This window comes from Hippocampus zosterae, chromosome 2, assembly GCF_025434085.1.
Source record: "Hippocampus zosterae strain Florida chromosome 2, ASM2543408v3, whole genome shotgun sequence".
In the NCBI taxonomy this organism is placed as follows: domain Eukaryota; kingdom Metazoa; phylum Chordata; class Actinopteri; order Syngnathiformes; family Syngnathidae; genus Hippocampus; species Hippocampus zosterae.
Window position 1 is genome coordinate 20,401,435 of NC_067452.1, and position 13,644 is coordinate 20,415,078.

General features: G+C 42.9%; 2 protein-coding genes across 4 annotated transcripts; one reads left to right on the top strand and one right to left on the bottom strand.

Moving 5' to 3' along the window:
- Positions 1 to 596: 596 nt before the first annotated feature.
- On the bottom strand, positions 597 to 9,173 carry LOC127595458 (OX-2 membrane glycoprotein-like). 2 transcript variants are annotated; one of them, XM_052056979.1, is made up of 5 exons: positions 8,731 to 9,173; positions 8,575 to 8,664; positions 4,334 to 4,372; positions 3,914 to 4,255; positions 597 to 2,083 (listed from the first exon to the last, which is right to left on the bottom strand). In XM_052056979.1, exons 1-5 carry the CDS (start codon positions 8,768 to 8,770, stop codon positions 1,968 to 1,970), a joined length of 627 nt encoding a protein of 208 aa, XP_051912939.1. In that variant the 5' UTR covers positions 8,771 to 9,173; the 3' UTR covers positions 597 to 1,967. The 2 variants fall into 2 exon arrangements, with proteins under 2 accessions (XP_051912939.1, XP_051912938.1); XM_052056978.1 differs by having other exon boundaries at positions 4,334 to 4,585; positions 8,731 to 9,139.
- Positions 9,174 to 9,318: 145 nt separating this feature from the next.
- Positions 9,319 to 13,566, top strand: gemin8 (gem (nuclear organelle) associated protein 8). 2 transcript variants are annotated; one of them, XM_052056993.1, is made up of 5 exons: positions 9,319 to 9,484; positions 9,614 to 9,668; positions 10,944 to 11,018; positions 12,061 to 12,370; positions 13,125 to 13,566. In XM_052056993.1, the coding sequence occupies exons 2-5, from the start codon at positions 9,666 to 9,668 to the stop codon at positions 13,382 to 13,384; spliced, it is 648 nt and encodes a 215-aa protein (XP_051912953.1). In that variant the 5' UTR covers positions 9,319 to 9,484; positions 9,614 to 9,665; the 3' UTR covers positions 13,385 to 13,566. The 2 variants fall into 2 exon arrangements, with proteins under 2 accessions (XP_051912953.1, XP_051912954.1); XM_052056994.1 differs by lacking the exon at positions 10,944 to 11,018 and having other exon boundaries at positions 9,320 to 9,484.
- The last annotated feature ends 78 nt before the right edge of the window (positions 13,567 to 13,644 follow it).

Genomic DNA, 13,644 nt, shown 5'->3' on the forward strand with positions numbered 1-13,644 from the left:
CCCATTAGGTAGATCCTGATCTACAGGTAGATCTAAGACAGGTCCCAAGTAGATCAGAGGAGTGTCGAGGAGAAAAAGAACAAACAACCATTTGTGTGTCTTTGTACATGTTAGTAATATATTTTTTGTGTTAATATACACTGCACACTAATCAGTCTCATTTTCACTAAAAAAATATTTAAAAAATAAAATAAAGCAGGTAAATCTTAAATGTGTGTGTGTGTGTGTGTGTGTGTGTGTGTGTGTGTGTGTGTGTGTGTGTGTGTGTGTGTGTGTGTGTGTGTGTGCGCGCGTGCCGGTAAGGGTAGATCCCGTGAGGTTAGTTGATCAAAAAGTAGATCTTCGATCCAAAAAGTTTGGGCACCCCTGACTTATTCAAACACAATACAATACAATACAATACATGCTGATTTATATAGCGCTTTCACAACAGCGGCAGCTGTAACAAAGCGTTTAACAAAACAGTTAACATATAGTAAAATAATAAACACAACACTTAACATAAAACACGGACAGTCATGCAGTTCTAACCACTTTTCCATCACACGCTTTGTTGTTTGAAGCAGTTTGAGATGAAAGAGGAGAGATTCAAAGAGTCGGATCCATCAACACGTTTTATCTTGACTCAAAGAATTGTCAACATGTTTTAGTTGAACAAGTTACAGAAAAAAATAGGATCACAGCCAAAGAAGGCATTGCATTGAATTTGCAGGGGGGGAAAAACACACCATTAACAGCATAAAATCAGTGCGAAGGTGAAGAGGAACTGTTAATATAAATAATCATATCATAACAACAATGTTCAGTGTACACAAAATTATTTACAGAGGTTCAAAAGTGAAAATAAGCAAAATCTGTTATTATAAACATAAATTATAAACATTCGATCTGTCCGCAAATAACCTGCATGTGCTCTCCGACTTCTGTAAAGTGCAACTACAAAGCCCCACTAGAGGGCACAAAAAGGACACTTTCGAGCTTATAACTCCTGACGGAGATCATAACGCCTCAAGTACCTCCCCTTCCATCTCATAGAGTAATGAAAAAAACTCAAAAGCCTGAAGATTTCTATTTCCTTCCGGCCAAAGAAAAACAACACGCGGGAATTCCTTCAAAAATCAAACATGAATCTGTGGAAAAAGGAAAATAAGGTCGGCAGGTTGAAATTAGGTGCTAAGTTGGGGCACTTCTGCCAATCGCCTTCAATACGTATAGTATGTCCCGTTGTCGCTGCATGTTGCCAGGGGTCATGGTTGAGATGACAAACTAAACAGTTCGTCTGAAAATATTGTGCCTGAGAGGAAGAGGAAACAAAACCAGGAACTTTACCAATACGAGTTAGTCAGGATGTTCTCTTTTTTAATTACACTGAAAAGCCCCTGAAAATATGAAATCTCTTCCAAATGTGACTAAACACAAAGATGTGTTGTCAACAACCCTTACAAATCAAGTTCTTCTCTTTGCTCAAGAATGCTGTGGGCACGCCCCATTCGCTTGTCGTCTGTCAAACAAATAGCGCTACATGTAGCATCTTTACTTTGCTTAAAAATCTCTGTGTTTGCGCTGTCAAAATATATGTGATTATAGCCTATGGTTGCTGGAACATATCTGACAGAGTCATCACAGGGCCTTTCGACGCTTGACAACAAGGCATGCTAAAGCTGCCACACCACAGTACTATTCGAAGGCAAGATGCTGTTTCGGGATATAATTACCGGTATAGCTAGCTAGCTCACAGCAGGTTGCAACTGCGCCCGGTAACTGCTGATACATCAATTAGTACCATTTGCAGAGAAATCTGTTTGTTTTCCCTTGAATGTAATACTGTACTTAGCTACTCACAGGTCAAACGTCAGAGTGAAGACAGAAACGCAATAGTGGTGAAAGATCTTAGTATTAATCACGTTTCAGCTAAACAACGTCATATTACAATATTCACATACTATTTCTGAGAGAACTGCTATAACTCACCTTTTCAGTGCTTTTACAATGATGATTACCGGTACTAGGGCCATTCCAAAAGCAGCAGCAACAGCAACCACAATGACCAAAAGAGACTGTCCGGGTTTTGACACTCCTCCACCTGGTTTAAAAATATAAACAAACAAAAAAAAAACCACACACTTCAAGCGGTGTTCATATTAGCGTTGACCACAGCACATTCTATTGCAAGACATGAAGACTAAGTACATAGACCGAAGATGAAGAAAAAGGAATATTAAGCTGTTGAAAAAAAATAGTAAGTATCATAACATTTGTATCATAACATACATTTTATACTATTCAGATGTAAATACCTGGGTGGGGGGAAAAAAACTTCTTATTCATCTTCTGACGTCAAATGATTTCAGTTTCAGTTGACAAGAAAAAAAATATTGGCTCCCCTCTTCTCATATTTCGTTATTGAGTGCATATACTGCCTTTTGATGTTGGGCCTATTACGTGTAGACCAGGAGTCAGACAAGCAAGATTAAAATTATTTCACTTTAACCCGGAGGCCTGACAGTAGATGAGTTCAAGTGTATCACGTGAGGTCAATACTCAAACTTCAATCCACTGACTTATCATGTTTGATAATGACTATTTGTCAACAGCTGAGCAATGTGAAAGTGAAACTGGCTCAGAGTTGCACTTTCATTATGATCCCAATTACTGGCATTGGATCATTACAGGTATGCGTGATGATGGAGTAAATAGTTTCAGGAATTGAAATCCACTGACTGATAAGTAGAAACGGATAGATTAGATATGCACTAAATGCCAGCCTTACATCATGAAAATACAACAATCACACAACCTGTGCACATCGGCTGTAATTTTGAACTACAGTGAAAGCAATATGGTACATGATCGGTGCCCATCATTAAAAAAGTAAATATATTACTGATAGCGACAAGTAGAGTAATGCGGAAGTTACGCTCAAAACATTCATTGAGAGAGGAAAGGTTAGCACAGTCCTACTAATGGTGATGGATTGTTTCGTATTTGCCTCCGTGTTGTCACTGCCTAGCATTGATGTAATGTACAGTAATTTGCAGTGGTTAGGGTGCAATTTGGGTGTCGGCGCATGTCAATGGTTTCATGTCACCAGCAATGTGTAAACATAATGACGGGTGTCACTTTTGTGTCATTAGAAATAATTGTCAAGTGGAACCTGGCTTTTCGTGATGAAACCACTCCAGGAAGTCGTACCAAAACCGAACGAGAGGCATTATTTCCCCATAGAAAATAATGTAAATCCAACTAAACCATTCCAGACACCCATCCATCCATCCGTCCCTCTATTTTCGAATATGCTTATCCCCATGAAGTTTGCGGGCATGCTGGAGTTCAATGCAACAACAATTCAATGCAAAAACAACTCCCCTGGTCTGTTTGGCAACATCGGCATAACACATTCTAGAACATAATTTCATGCTACTAAGTTTGAAGGCCATACTTTTTTGCAGGATGTGTTACGCCAATGTTGCCCACACGTTTCCGAGCATATCAGTTGTTAAAAAGATGTAAAATACATGCACCGTGGAATATGTTTTGCGGTCAGTGGAACCCTGTTTACGCAACTTACAAAATGCTTCAGACGAACATACGGGATGATCCTCACTCCAGGAAAAGGCAATCTGACTCTATTCGCAAGCATGTGTGTGGTATGGTGCATTGATTCCACAAAATGAATGGCTCAGTCACACGTTTTCATATGAAATGATAGTGGGCGTACAAAAACTGGAACAAAATGTAAACAAAAAAGTTGTTGAAACCAGAATCTTACGAAAACTAGGATGGACGAAAACTGAGGTTCCACTGAAATGTAAATCATCAGTCTTTATCTTTTTTTTTTTTTAACGGATAGAGGCATTCATTGGATGCGGGCACTTGAACATTTAGGTTATCCAAGCCTTAACAAAGTGCATACCAGTCTCTCTGTCTTCCACCATCTTCTCCTGGCCAGCATCCCAGGAAAAGGTGACCCTTTTCATCCTTTCGCCCCGACTGCCGCTCTGCACCACACATTCTGCATGTCCGTCCCAACTCTCGGTCAAGTGCAACGTGACATTCTGACTCCTGGTGAAGGTGCCGTCGCGGTTGGCTACTGTGGTGGGCGTCATCTGGTGCAAAACGGTGGAATTTGGCGAGAAGCGCCAGCGGATGGTTGGTGCTGGTTTCCCGGTGGCGGAGCAGCTGAACACAACTGTTGCTGTTCCATCCGCAAGCTCGATTTCAGGATTGTATACCTTAGCTTTCAACTCAGATATTCCTACAAAATTGGGCGAGTCACACTGGTCAAACAATGAATTTCACATGTGAAGTAATCTTCTCAGACGATTAGTTTTACCTTGCACGGTGAGGCATTTCTGCTTTCTTTTGGAGTCTCCTGGGTACACATTGAAGATGCAAATGTAACAACACTCATCCGCCCATGTGACGTTCTTTAGGATGAGGGACACTGAGCTGAGGGATGTCTCATTGAGAATCACCTTTCCCTGGTACAGCTCATTGATGTGCTGGCCAGACAGCTCACTGTAGGACCCGAGATTCTCAACGGGATTATCCCGTAGACGCTTCTGCCACGTGATCTGGTGAACATCTGAGGCGAGGCCAATAAGAGTTTAGGGGAACGCCTCGCAGATCAAACACATGAGCTGACTGAAGCTGTGTCGAAAGTAAAAAAGAGTGTGGCAAAAAACATTTTCAACAATAACATGACTGAATGATGTGGCGAATGCTGAGCTGGGTTTGGTCTCCTCGCCCATTTTCATTGCTCCTAGGCTTGGGCAGGCTGTGCAATTGATTGTTGTGGTGCATCTTATTTCGGTTGTCCCCTTTGAGTGATTGCCCAAATTTCTCTGTGGCTAAACCCATGACTACACATTTTTGAAATACTGGATAGACCGGACCTTGTATCGGTCTGTCGTGGTGAAGAAGGAGCTGAGCCAAAGGGCGAAGCTCTCAATTTACCGGTCGATCTACGTTCCAACCCTCATCTATGGTCACGAGCTATGGGTCGTGACCGAAAGAACGAGATCCCGGATACAAGCGGCCGAAATGAGTGTGTCCGGGCTCTCCCTTAGAGATAAGGTGAGAAGCTCGGTCATCCGGGAGGGGCTCAGAGTCGAGCCGCTTCTCCTCCACATCGGGAGGAGCCAGATGAGGTGGCTTGGGCTACTGATTAGGATGCCTCCTGAACCCCTCCCTGGTGAGGTGTTCTGGGCATGTCCCACAGGGAGGAGGCCCCGAGGAAGACCCAGGACACGCTGGAGAGACTATGTCACCCAGCGGGCCTGGGAACGCCTCGGGATCTCCTGGGGAGAGCTCGAAGAAGTAGCTATGGAGAGGGAAGTCTGGGCGTCCCCGCTAAAGCTGTTGCCCCCGCGACCCGGCCCCGGATATGCGGTAGAAGATAGATGGATGGATGGATGGATGGATGGATGGATGGTTCAAAGCATATGTTTATCAATGCTAATCAGCAAAAGTTTTTTAAAAAGCCTATATGAATAGTTTAAAGCAGGGGTGCCCAAACTTTTTGGATCGAAGATCTACTTTTCGATCAACTAACCTCCCGGGATCTACCCTTACCGGTGCGCGCACGCGCAGCCCCCCCCCCCACACACACACACGCGCGCGCGCACGCCATGATGAGAAACAGCCTGAAACGGAGGCATGCGACGCCCTTTTGCAGCCTGTTAACCATCGTAGCTCACACGTACCGTTTTAAAGTGCTTCCCTGGGCCCTCCGAGATTCCTATTCTTTGCTCGTGCCCTCGGTGAATTGTACACGAAGCAAACTCTGAATGAGAATCTTGACGATAAAAGATAGAGCGCAACAGCTCTGATCACAAGCTGCAATTGCAAACTGCTGAGCGCCAACAACTTCCGTTGACGTAATTACACGCCACCGTAAATGTAAGATTTACCGGCTTTATTTTATTTAACAAAAAAAAAAGATTTCGTGAAAATGAGACTGATAAGATGTTTAGGGTGCAGTGTATATTAACACAAAAAATATATTACTAACATGTACAAAGACACACAAATGGTTGGTTTTTTTTCTTCTCGACACTCCTCGGATCTACTTGGGACCTGTCTTAGATCTACCTGTAGATCAGGATCTACCTAATGGGCACCCGTGGTTTAAAGCATAAATATAGCACAAATTGTGTTCCCCAAACGTTTTAATATAATTTCAAATCGATGTTACAACATTAAAAACAAAATTACAGATTAATAGATGTTTTGATTTCGGGACCCCCCCCCCCCCCCCCCGCCACAAGAATGTGTTTACATGCAGCGAAGATTTTTCCTAACTTCCACTAAAAAGGCAGGCAAAACTTGGCTCCTCCCCAAAAATTCAAAGCTTATATCACTCAGTCAAACTGCATTACTTCAACATAAGGGGTGTTCACACAGCACACATTTGCTCCGGCGCTGCACCGATGTAGTTTGTTGTGATATATTTTGCACCGCAGCAAATTGTGTGGAGCGTTTACATGTACAAAGCCGCCGAGCGTGTCAGCACCGGCACAGCGCCGGTGCAGCCCCACTTGCGTTCACACGGCAGTTTCTGCAGCGGAGCAAAACGACAGAAAACAAATGAGCTGTCGTGTTGGTCCTTTTTAAAACGTATACACAACTCAAGCGACTACTGGACGGGCACGTCCTTCTCCTTCTCGGTCTCCGTGCCTTCTGCTCGAGAGTGACCGCCCCCGAAAACGTAAATCAACATGACTTCAATAACACTCAGAAAAGTAAACACATAATGGCGCCAAACAGAAAATCAAGAGAGGAAATCACAAAATAAATTATATAGGGGCCGGGGGATTGTAAACACACAACAAAGGAACAGACTACCGTATTTTCACGACTATAAGGCGCCATTAAAAGTCTTAAATTTTCTCCAAAATGGACAGGACGCCTTATGGTGCGGAGCGTCCTTTATATGCGCTGAGTTCCAAAATCTGACTGACAGCCGACACGCAGTTTATATAGAGAAAAGGCGGAAGTGACTGTGGCCAGGAATGCGGAAAAGAAGTCGGCCAATCAGGGAAGGGTGGGCGTGTATATATACATATATGGAGAGGGAGAGAGAGAGCGAGGGGGAGAGAGAGGACAGGCAAGCTAGTCCGCCAATGGTGATGGGTGGGCGTGTAAGTGGACGCCTCAAGCCAGTACCAACACTTGTATAGAGTGTGGCAATGTGCATTGTTGCAAAACAACTCCGGTTTTGGTTTCTAAGAACCCCTGAAAATAAATTCGACAAAAAGACACGCCTACGAAGCTCAGTTCAAAATTAAAGCCACCGGTTATGCTTTTGGCATGCGTGCCCATCTCACAGCAGCGGTGAAAAAAACAAGTCAAGCAAATGAACTCTGAGCTTGCCGTTATTCCCGGAGGGTTGACTGAAGAACTCCAACCGCTGGACATTGGCATCAACCGGGCGTTCAAAGTAAAGTTGCAAACGGTATGGGAACAATGGATGATCGGTGGCAAACACAACTTTACAAAGAGTGAGAGGCAGCACTTGGCGAGTTACGCCACAATACGCAACAACGAGAGGGAACGCGGCGTTTTTGATGGATTACGGTACTTGCACAATTGTTCAATTCTTTCTACACACAGACGCGCTGCCACCATGTTTCGCTCTGTTCTTTACTTTCAAATGTGGGAAAGCTTCACACGAGAGAAATGTTGACTTTGCTGTTGCTACTCCTTCTTTCCACTCGGCAATGCGTAGCAACTCACACTAGCATGTGCTGCATTCAATGACAACTGAGATGTGCAGTCCTCTGCTTCTGATACAGAGGATGAGGACTTTGATGGATTTCTGGGTGATGATTGATCGATAAACGTGAGAACATTGTACGATGGCTAAATAAAATACACCCGAACTCAGTTCTGCTTTCGTTGCCTTTTTAAAAACGTGTTTTTATCTTATCTATATGTCTTGGCATGCTACCGTATGCTGCAAGCTAACGTGTTAGAGTGCGCGCATGCATGCCGTATGTTTAAGCTGGCGTATGTTTTACCACTGTAAAACTGCGGCCATTAGTACGATGCGTCCTGTGTATGTGTAAAATACAGAAATGTCACCCATTAATGAGACTGTGGCCATTAGTACGATGCGTCGAATAGTCGTGAAAATACGGTACACTAACAACTCAGAGACAGTCCAGTCTCGTACAAAAGGAAAGATGTTACCAGCCAAGTCTTGTGTCGTTATTAAACAAACACATGACGGAAGTCCGACAGAGCACGAAAGCAACGCATTTTCGCCGTACGTACGCTTCACAAGCATTTGCTCTGGAGCAAATTTAACCCAGTTGCGTTACAAAATTTACATCAGTGCTGCTTCCCAAACGAGCATTTGCTCCGGAGCAAATTTTTAAACCACCTCCCTGAGGTGGATCAAATTTGGTCCGGTGTAAGCCTTTTTCTGGGGCTACGCCGGGGCAAATTTGCACGTGTGAATGCTCTACTGGAGCAGCCCCGGCTAGCACCGGACCAAATCTTGCCGTTTGAACACCCCTATACTTCCTTGACAACAATCCAGCTGTGTTTAGGGACTCGTTTGTAACATACCCTTCTGGTTCTGAAGCTCACACTTGTAGTATGCATCTTTGCCATACTCCACTGTTGTGTCCCCCAAACTGGTTATATGCGGACTGGAAACTGGAAAACAAAGCAACGCCGGTGTTAGTTGCAGTAAAACTGCCCTTGTGCACAAAGCCAACTCACCTTTCAGAAGCAAGTACGTGAGAAACAACTGCCGCCACATCTTTCTACAGAGAAGGGTGCGACCGTTTCGGTTCCGTTTCGTTTTGTAGTTAATTACTCAAAGCGAAAGCAAAAGTAAATCTAATGCCCTGCTTACTGGCAGTAATTTAGTACATCACACAGAATACACACACGGCCAATGCATGACAGTGCCATGTTACTGTTTAATTCCCGCACATTTAACGAGCCAAAGCATGACCCAGATAATTGGTCAAAACGTACCTCTCAGCTCTCAAATGCTTCTGTTCCGCTCTCACCTGTCCATTATTTAACTTCCATCGAAATGAACCATGTTTGGAATACCGTATCTTGTGTTACAAACATAGACGACAACAAACTAACGCATTGCAGACTTCCTCTCTGAAGTAATAAATACTGGATACGGCTTTTTAAGTGTAACGACTATTCAGATTTGCTCTGCGTGTTCAACTCGTACCAGATGGTCCCGTTGAAAGCATTGGACATGATAGACCACCGTAATTCAAAGCGTTTCGAACGTTTCCATAATGTTGATGTTCACTTAACAACCACTAAATGGCGCTTATGAGCCATCGGAGGCTTAGCAAAGGCTGCTGGGAAATGTTGTCATACGGAGAGTCAAAAGTCGAACTCAAAACAGATTGTGAAATCGGAAATCTTCAGCAAAACGTACCATCTGCATTTTGTATGATCCAAGACATCAGGCGAAAGTCGGCGTGTTATTTGGAGTTCAAAAGTATGTGCGTCTTTGTTTGGAAATGCTAGTGTCCGTTGCTAACAAATCGCCTGGTCGTCTTTCTGGTACTGTACCGGCAAGCATGCTAACCTGCTCTTGGCGGCTTGTGCTTGTTCATATTATTTTCAGATTCTCCATCTGCTGACTTGCAGTGGATGTTATCAGACACTGAAGAGCGCACATGGTAAGTGGCTTCGCGAACCAGAGGCTTCTCGAAAGGGTTATAACCGTCGATTCGGAAGTTTATGAACAAATACATGGTTACCGTCTCAAATTTGACTACTCCCCAAAGAGCTAAATAACCAAAATGCCAAACTTTTGCTTGCGGTGAAACACAATGAGAGGCAAGCATAACAAGCCGGATAATTACACGTGCAGTGCAAAACTGATCTACAGTGCAAAAATAATCAGTAACACATACTTCATTACAGAACGTTTTTTTCCACAGAGCGAGCGTAAAGCGATCAATTGCATTCATCATGTCGTCTTTGTTGACATTTTTTAGATTTCTTGTATTCAGACAAATGTTGGCTCGTCAACAGAAATTCCCTTTGCTAGCTAACAGTTTTGTCTGACACTGCAGCCTTCATCAAGAGTTGTCAGATTTTACCACACCGCGCACATTATAGAGATGCTGAATATAAAATAGACATTGAAACTTATTATATGATATGATGAATATACGGGGCCATTACCGGTCAGGTCGAATTTATTGATACAGCCATTGATCACCGAAAAGTGAGCACAGTTGACAAATATTAACAACATCCCATATTTGGTTCTGAAAGAGCCACGTTGTGCTAAAAAAAATGTTGGACGCTGCATACTGAAGATAACAAGGACATCGGCTGCTGTTTTTAGGGATGTCACACCAGGAAGTGGTGACAGCTCTAACAAAGGCTGAAGCAGGCATTTTTCTTTTCCCAAAGACAAGAAATCTATTAAACTTATTCAACTGCTCTTTTGATATTAAAGCCTTTCAAAATTAAGTGAGGGTAATTCATGTACACATACTAAGTTGAGTGAATAAAAAACTGAAATTAAAGTTTAATGCATGAAAATCTGCTCATTATATAATTGCAGAATTAGGCTGGCAGAGACTGCAAAAGCACTCACCTTGTAAGAAGAAATGCAGACAAAAAGAAAAATTCGAAGTACTGATTCATTTCCCTCACTTGTACAAGTAAAAAAGTACACACTGAAATGGATTTCAGTACAATAATAAAATTTAATGTTTGCTTGATCTCAGTTGTATTGTAACGCGCAAGGTAGTGTTCGCTTTGTCTTTATGCTTTTAAAATGTGTCCCTTCAGCTAAGCCAAAGTTAAGAACTTATTGACAAAAAATGCTATGTTAAATTGAAAAGTAAATTCTCCTTACCTGTATGTATTTTTTCAAATGAGATGTAAGCACCTTGAATGCCAGAAGGGGATGTTTTTTTTGTTCGTTTGTTTTTTAGGGGGGGACTGGCACAATATGTATCATTCTCGGAGCCATGTTCTTCATCAAGTACAACTTTATTGTCAAATGTGCAGTATGTGCAACATAGATTAAATTTCTTTCCTCTCAGTCAACAATACATCAAAAGAACAGTTAACATAAAAATGACACAATAATACAACACAAGACACAGACAGGCGTGCAATCTTAACCACTTTTCCTGCATACACTTTGTTGTTTGAAGCAGTTATAGATGAAAGAGGAGCAAATCAAAGTGTCCTCTTCACCAGTGGTGGATCAAAGACGTCATGCTGAAAATGTGTACACATCTGCTACAAGCTAAATTTGAAAGCAACAAGAAGCTGTGGCGTCCATTAACGAAAAGAGATTGCCTCTCATCTCTTGTGTCATGTATACCCGCTTCAATTCCAAGCCGGGACTCCCAGTTTCACATACGAATTGTCATTTCGCGCTGACGCTCCTTTCTTCTCATCGTCGACCCCTCAAGCCATGCATCCATCCAGCCACAGACTGTCCAACAGCACCGACGTTTCAGCTGAACAAAGCGGGGCTGTGAAAATGCTGCCCATTACAGGCGCAAAACACACAAGCGCCCCGGGGCTGTCCAGCAATGACAGTCAAATAGCGACGACATTCCTCCCAATCAAAATCAGTGCTGGTACACGCGTCCTACCGAGAAGGCGCAACCACCAAGCACAGATTCTTCTTCTTTGACTAATGTCGTGGCCAGAAATGCTGAAAGCAATCCACATCAGGTCCACACGACGTAACGACAACACCATGTGACAAAACAAAAGACAAAAACACCCAAAAAAAACGCAAGACTCTTGAAGAGCACTCGCCGACGGCTGCCTAGTGCCTACTCTGGCGCCATCTTGGGGGGGGGGGGGGAATGTTGTCTTTGTGTGTGTGTGTGTGACAAAATAAGGAGTGGAAAGTACAGATATCAATTTTCAAATGTAGGGACTACATAAGTGCTGAAGTCAAGTTCAGATACCTGCAAAATCCACTTCAGTTACAAAGTATTTATACGTTGTTACCTCCTGCCTCTCTAGGCTCGCAAATGCTGGTCAACTTGTGCGTGGTGCTGACCTCACATTTCTTCTCCTTGGCAGGAGGACGCAAGTGCTCAAATGTCCTGGTTTTCCAGCCCTGTGTACAGTCGATACTGGCAGCATTACCAGCAGGCAATGGCCTGGCACCAGAGGCACAAGCGAGCCTACCAGAAGGCCTTAGAGGCTGCTTACGGCCCCATCTACCACCGCCAGAGAAAGCGCTACGCAGACTGGCATGCATGGGAAAGTGAAGGAGAAGAAGGGGCGAGTAGCTCGGACACTCAGATCGAATGCGACGTCAGTAACATGGAAATTAGTGAGGAGCTTCGGCAGTATTTTGCCCAGACAGAGAAACATAGAGAGGAATTAAGTAAGTGCATGTGTAATCTGGATAACAATTCACAGATTTGTGTTTACACTGTACAGTGGGACTTCAAGTTACAAATTTCATTGGTGCGTTGAGCTTGTTTGTAACTTGAGACATTCATAAATCAAGGTAATATTTCCTATTGAAATGTATGAGAATGGAATCGATCCTTTCCAGCCGTAAAACGGAGTTCTATTTAAATGACTACTAGATGGCAAACAAACTTAAGTCTTACAACATCAGTAGGCCCAATCAGATTTTTGTGGATTTGGAATAATATGCAGGAAAAATATAGTATCTCAATAATATAAAAATTTTGAGTGGATTTTTCTGGGAGAAAAAAAAAGTATGAAATTAGTTTTCGGGCTTATTTCATGTTAAACAAGTTTGTGCTGTATACTGCAAAAAAAAATACAGGAAGTGGTTATTTTGTAGTTTCCTTAAACTCTTTTGTTGTTGACTTAGGATAGTGGATCTTTAATACATGCATTGAAAAATGTATGTATCAAAAATGAAAAGCACATATTGCACGCCCGTGACCCTCGTAAGGTTGAGCGATTCGGATTATGAATGGATGTATTTATGTACATGAAATCAGATCTTCTTGATTTTAATATAGATTATTGCTTGAGAAGATAACCTTTGAAAAAATAATTGAAGTGGAGAACAAAATGTCTTTCACCAATCGTCGGCAAGTCTGGAACATAACTAGTGCAGCAAACATCGTTTCACCGTATTTATCCTGCTGTTTCCACAGGGAGGCAGCAACAACTAGATGCCGAGCAACAGGACAGCTACATCCCAGCAGATCAGGACCTGCGTGACACCTCACGGCAAGCCAGTGTGGCCCCGCCCTCTGAGCGGCCAGGTGAGAGGCGTGGGGCCGAGATGAAGAAGCTGTATGGTGAGGATGCAGCCAAGATCTTGGCCATGGAGGCGGCGATGCAGCTCACTTTTGACAGAAACTGTGACCTGAAGCAACCCAAGTACTGGCCCGTCATCCCCCTCAAACTTTAGCATTCAGTCTTTGGAGGCTTTTATTTATTTGATATATTAAAAGTGGAACAACTAGAGTTTCTCAAAAATGAAGTTGGGACACTTCCCATTTCAAGGTAAGCAATAATCCATGTTTGAAAACGTTGCAGCTTTTAGTCAAAACTTTGAATTGTGTTTCCAATAAAGTCATGTTTGGATACAAATTTGTGATCGTTCGTTCACTTTGCGACTTTTGTCATGTTATCCTACTGGAGGTCTAACTCAAGTGCCAACTAAAATAC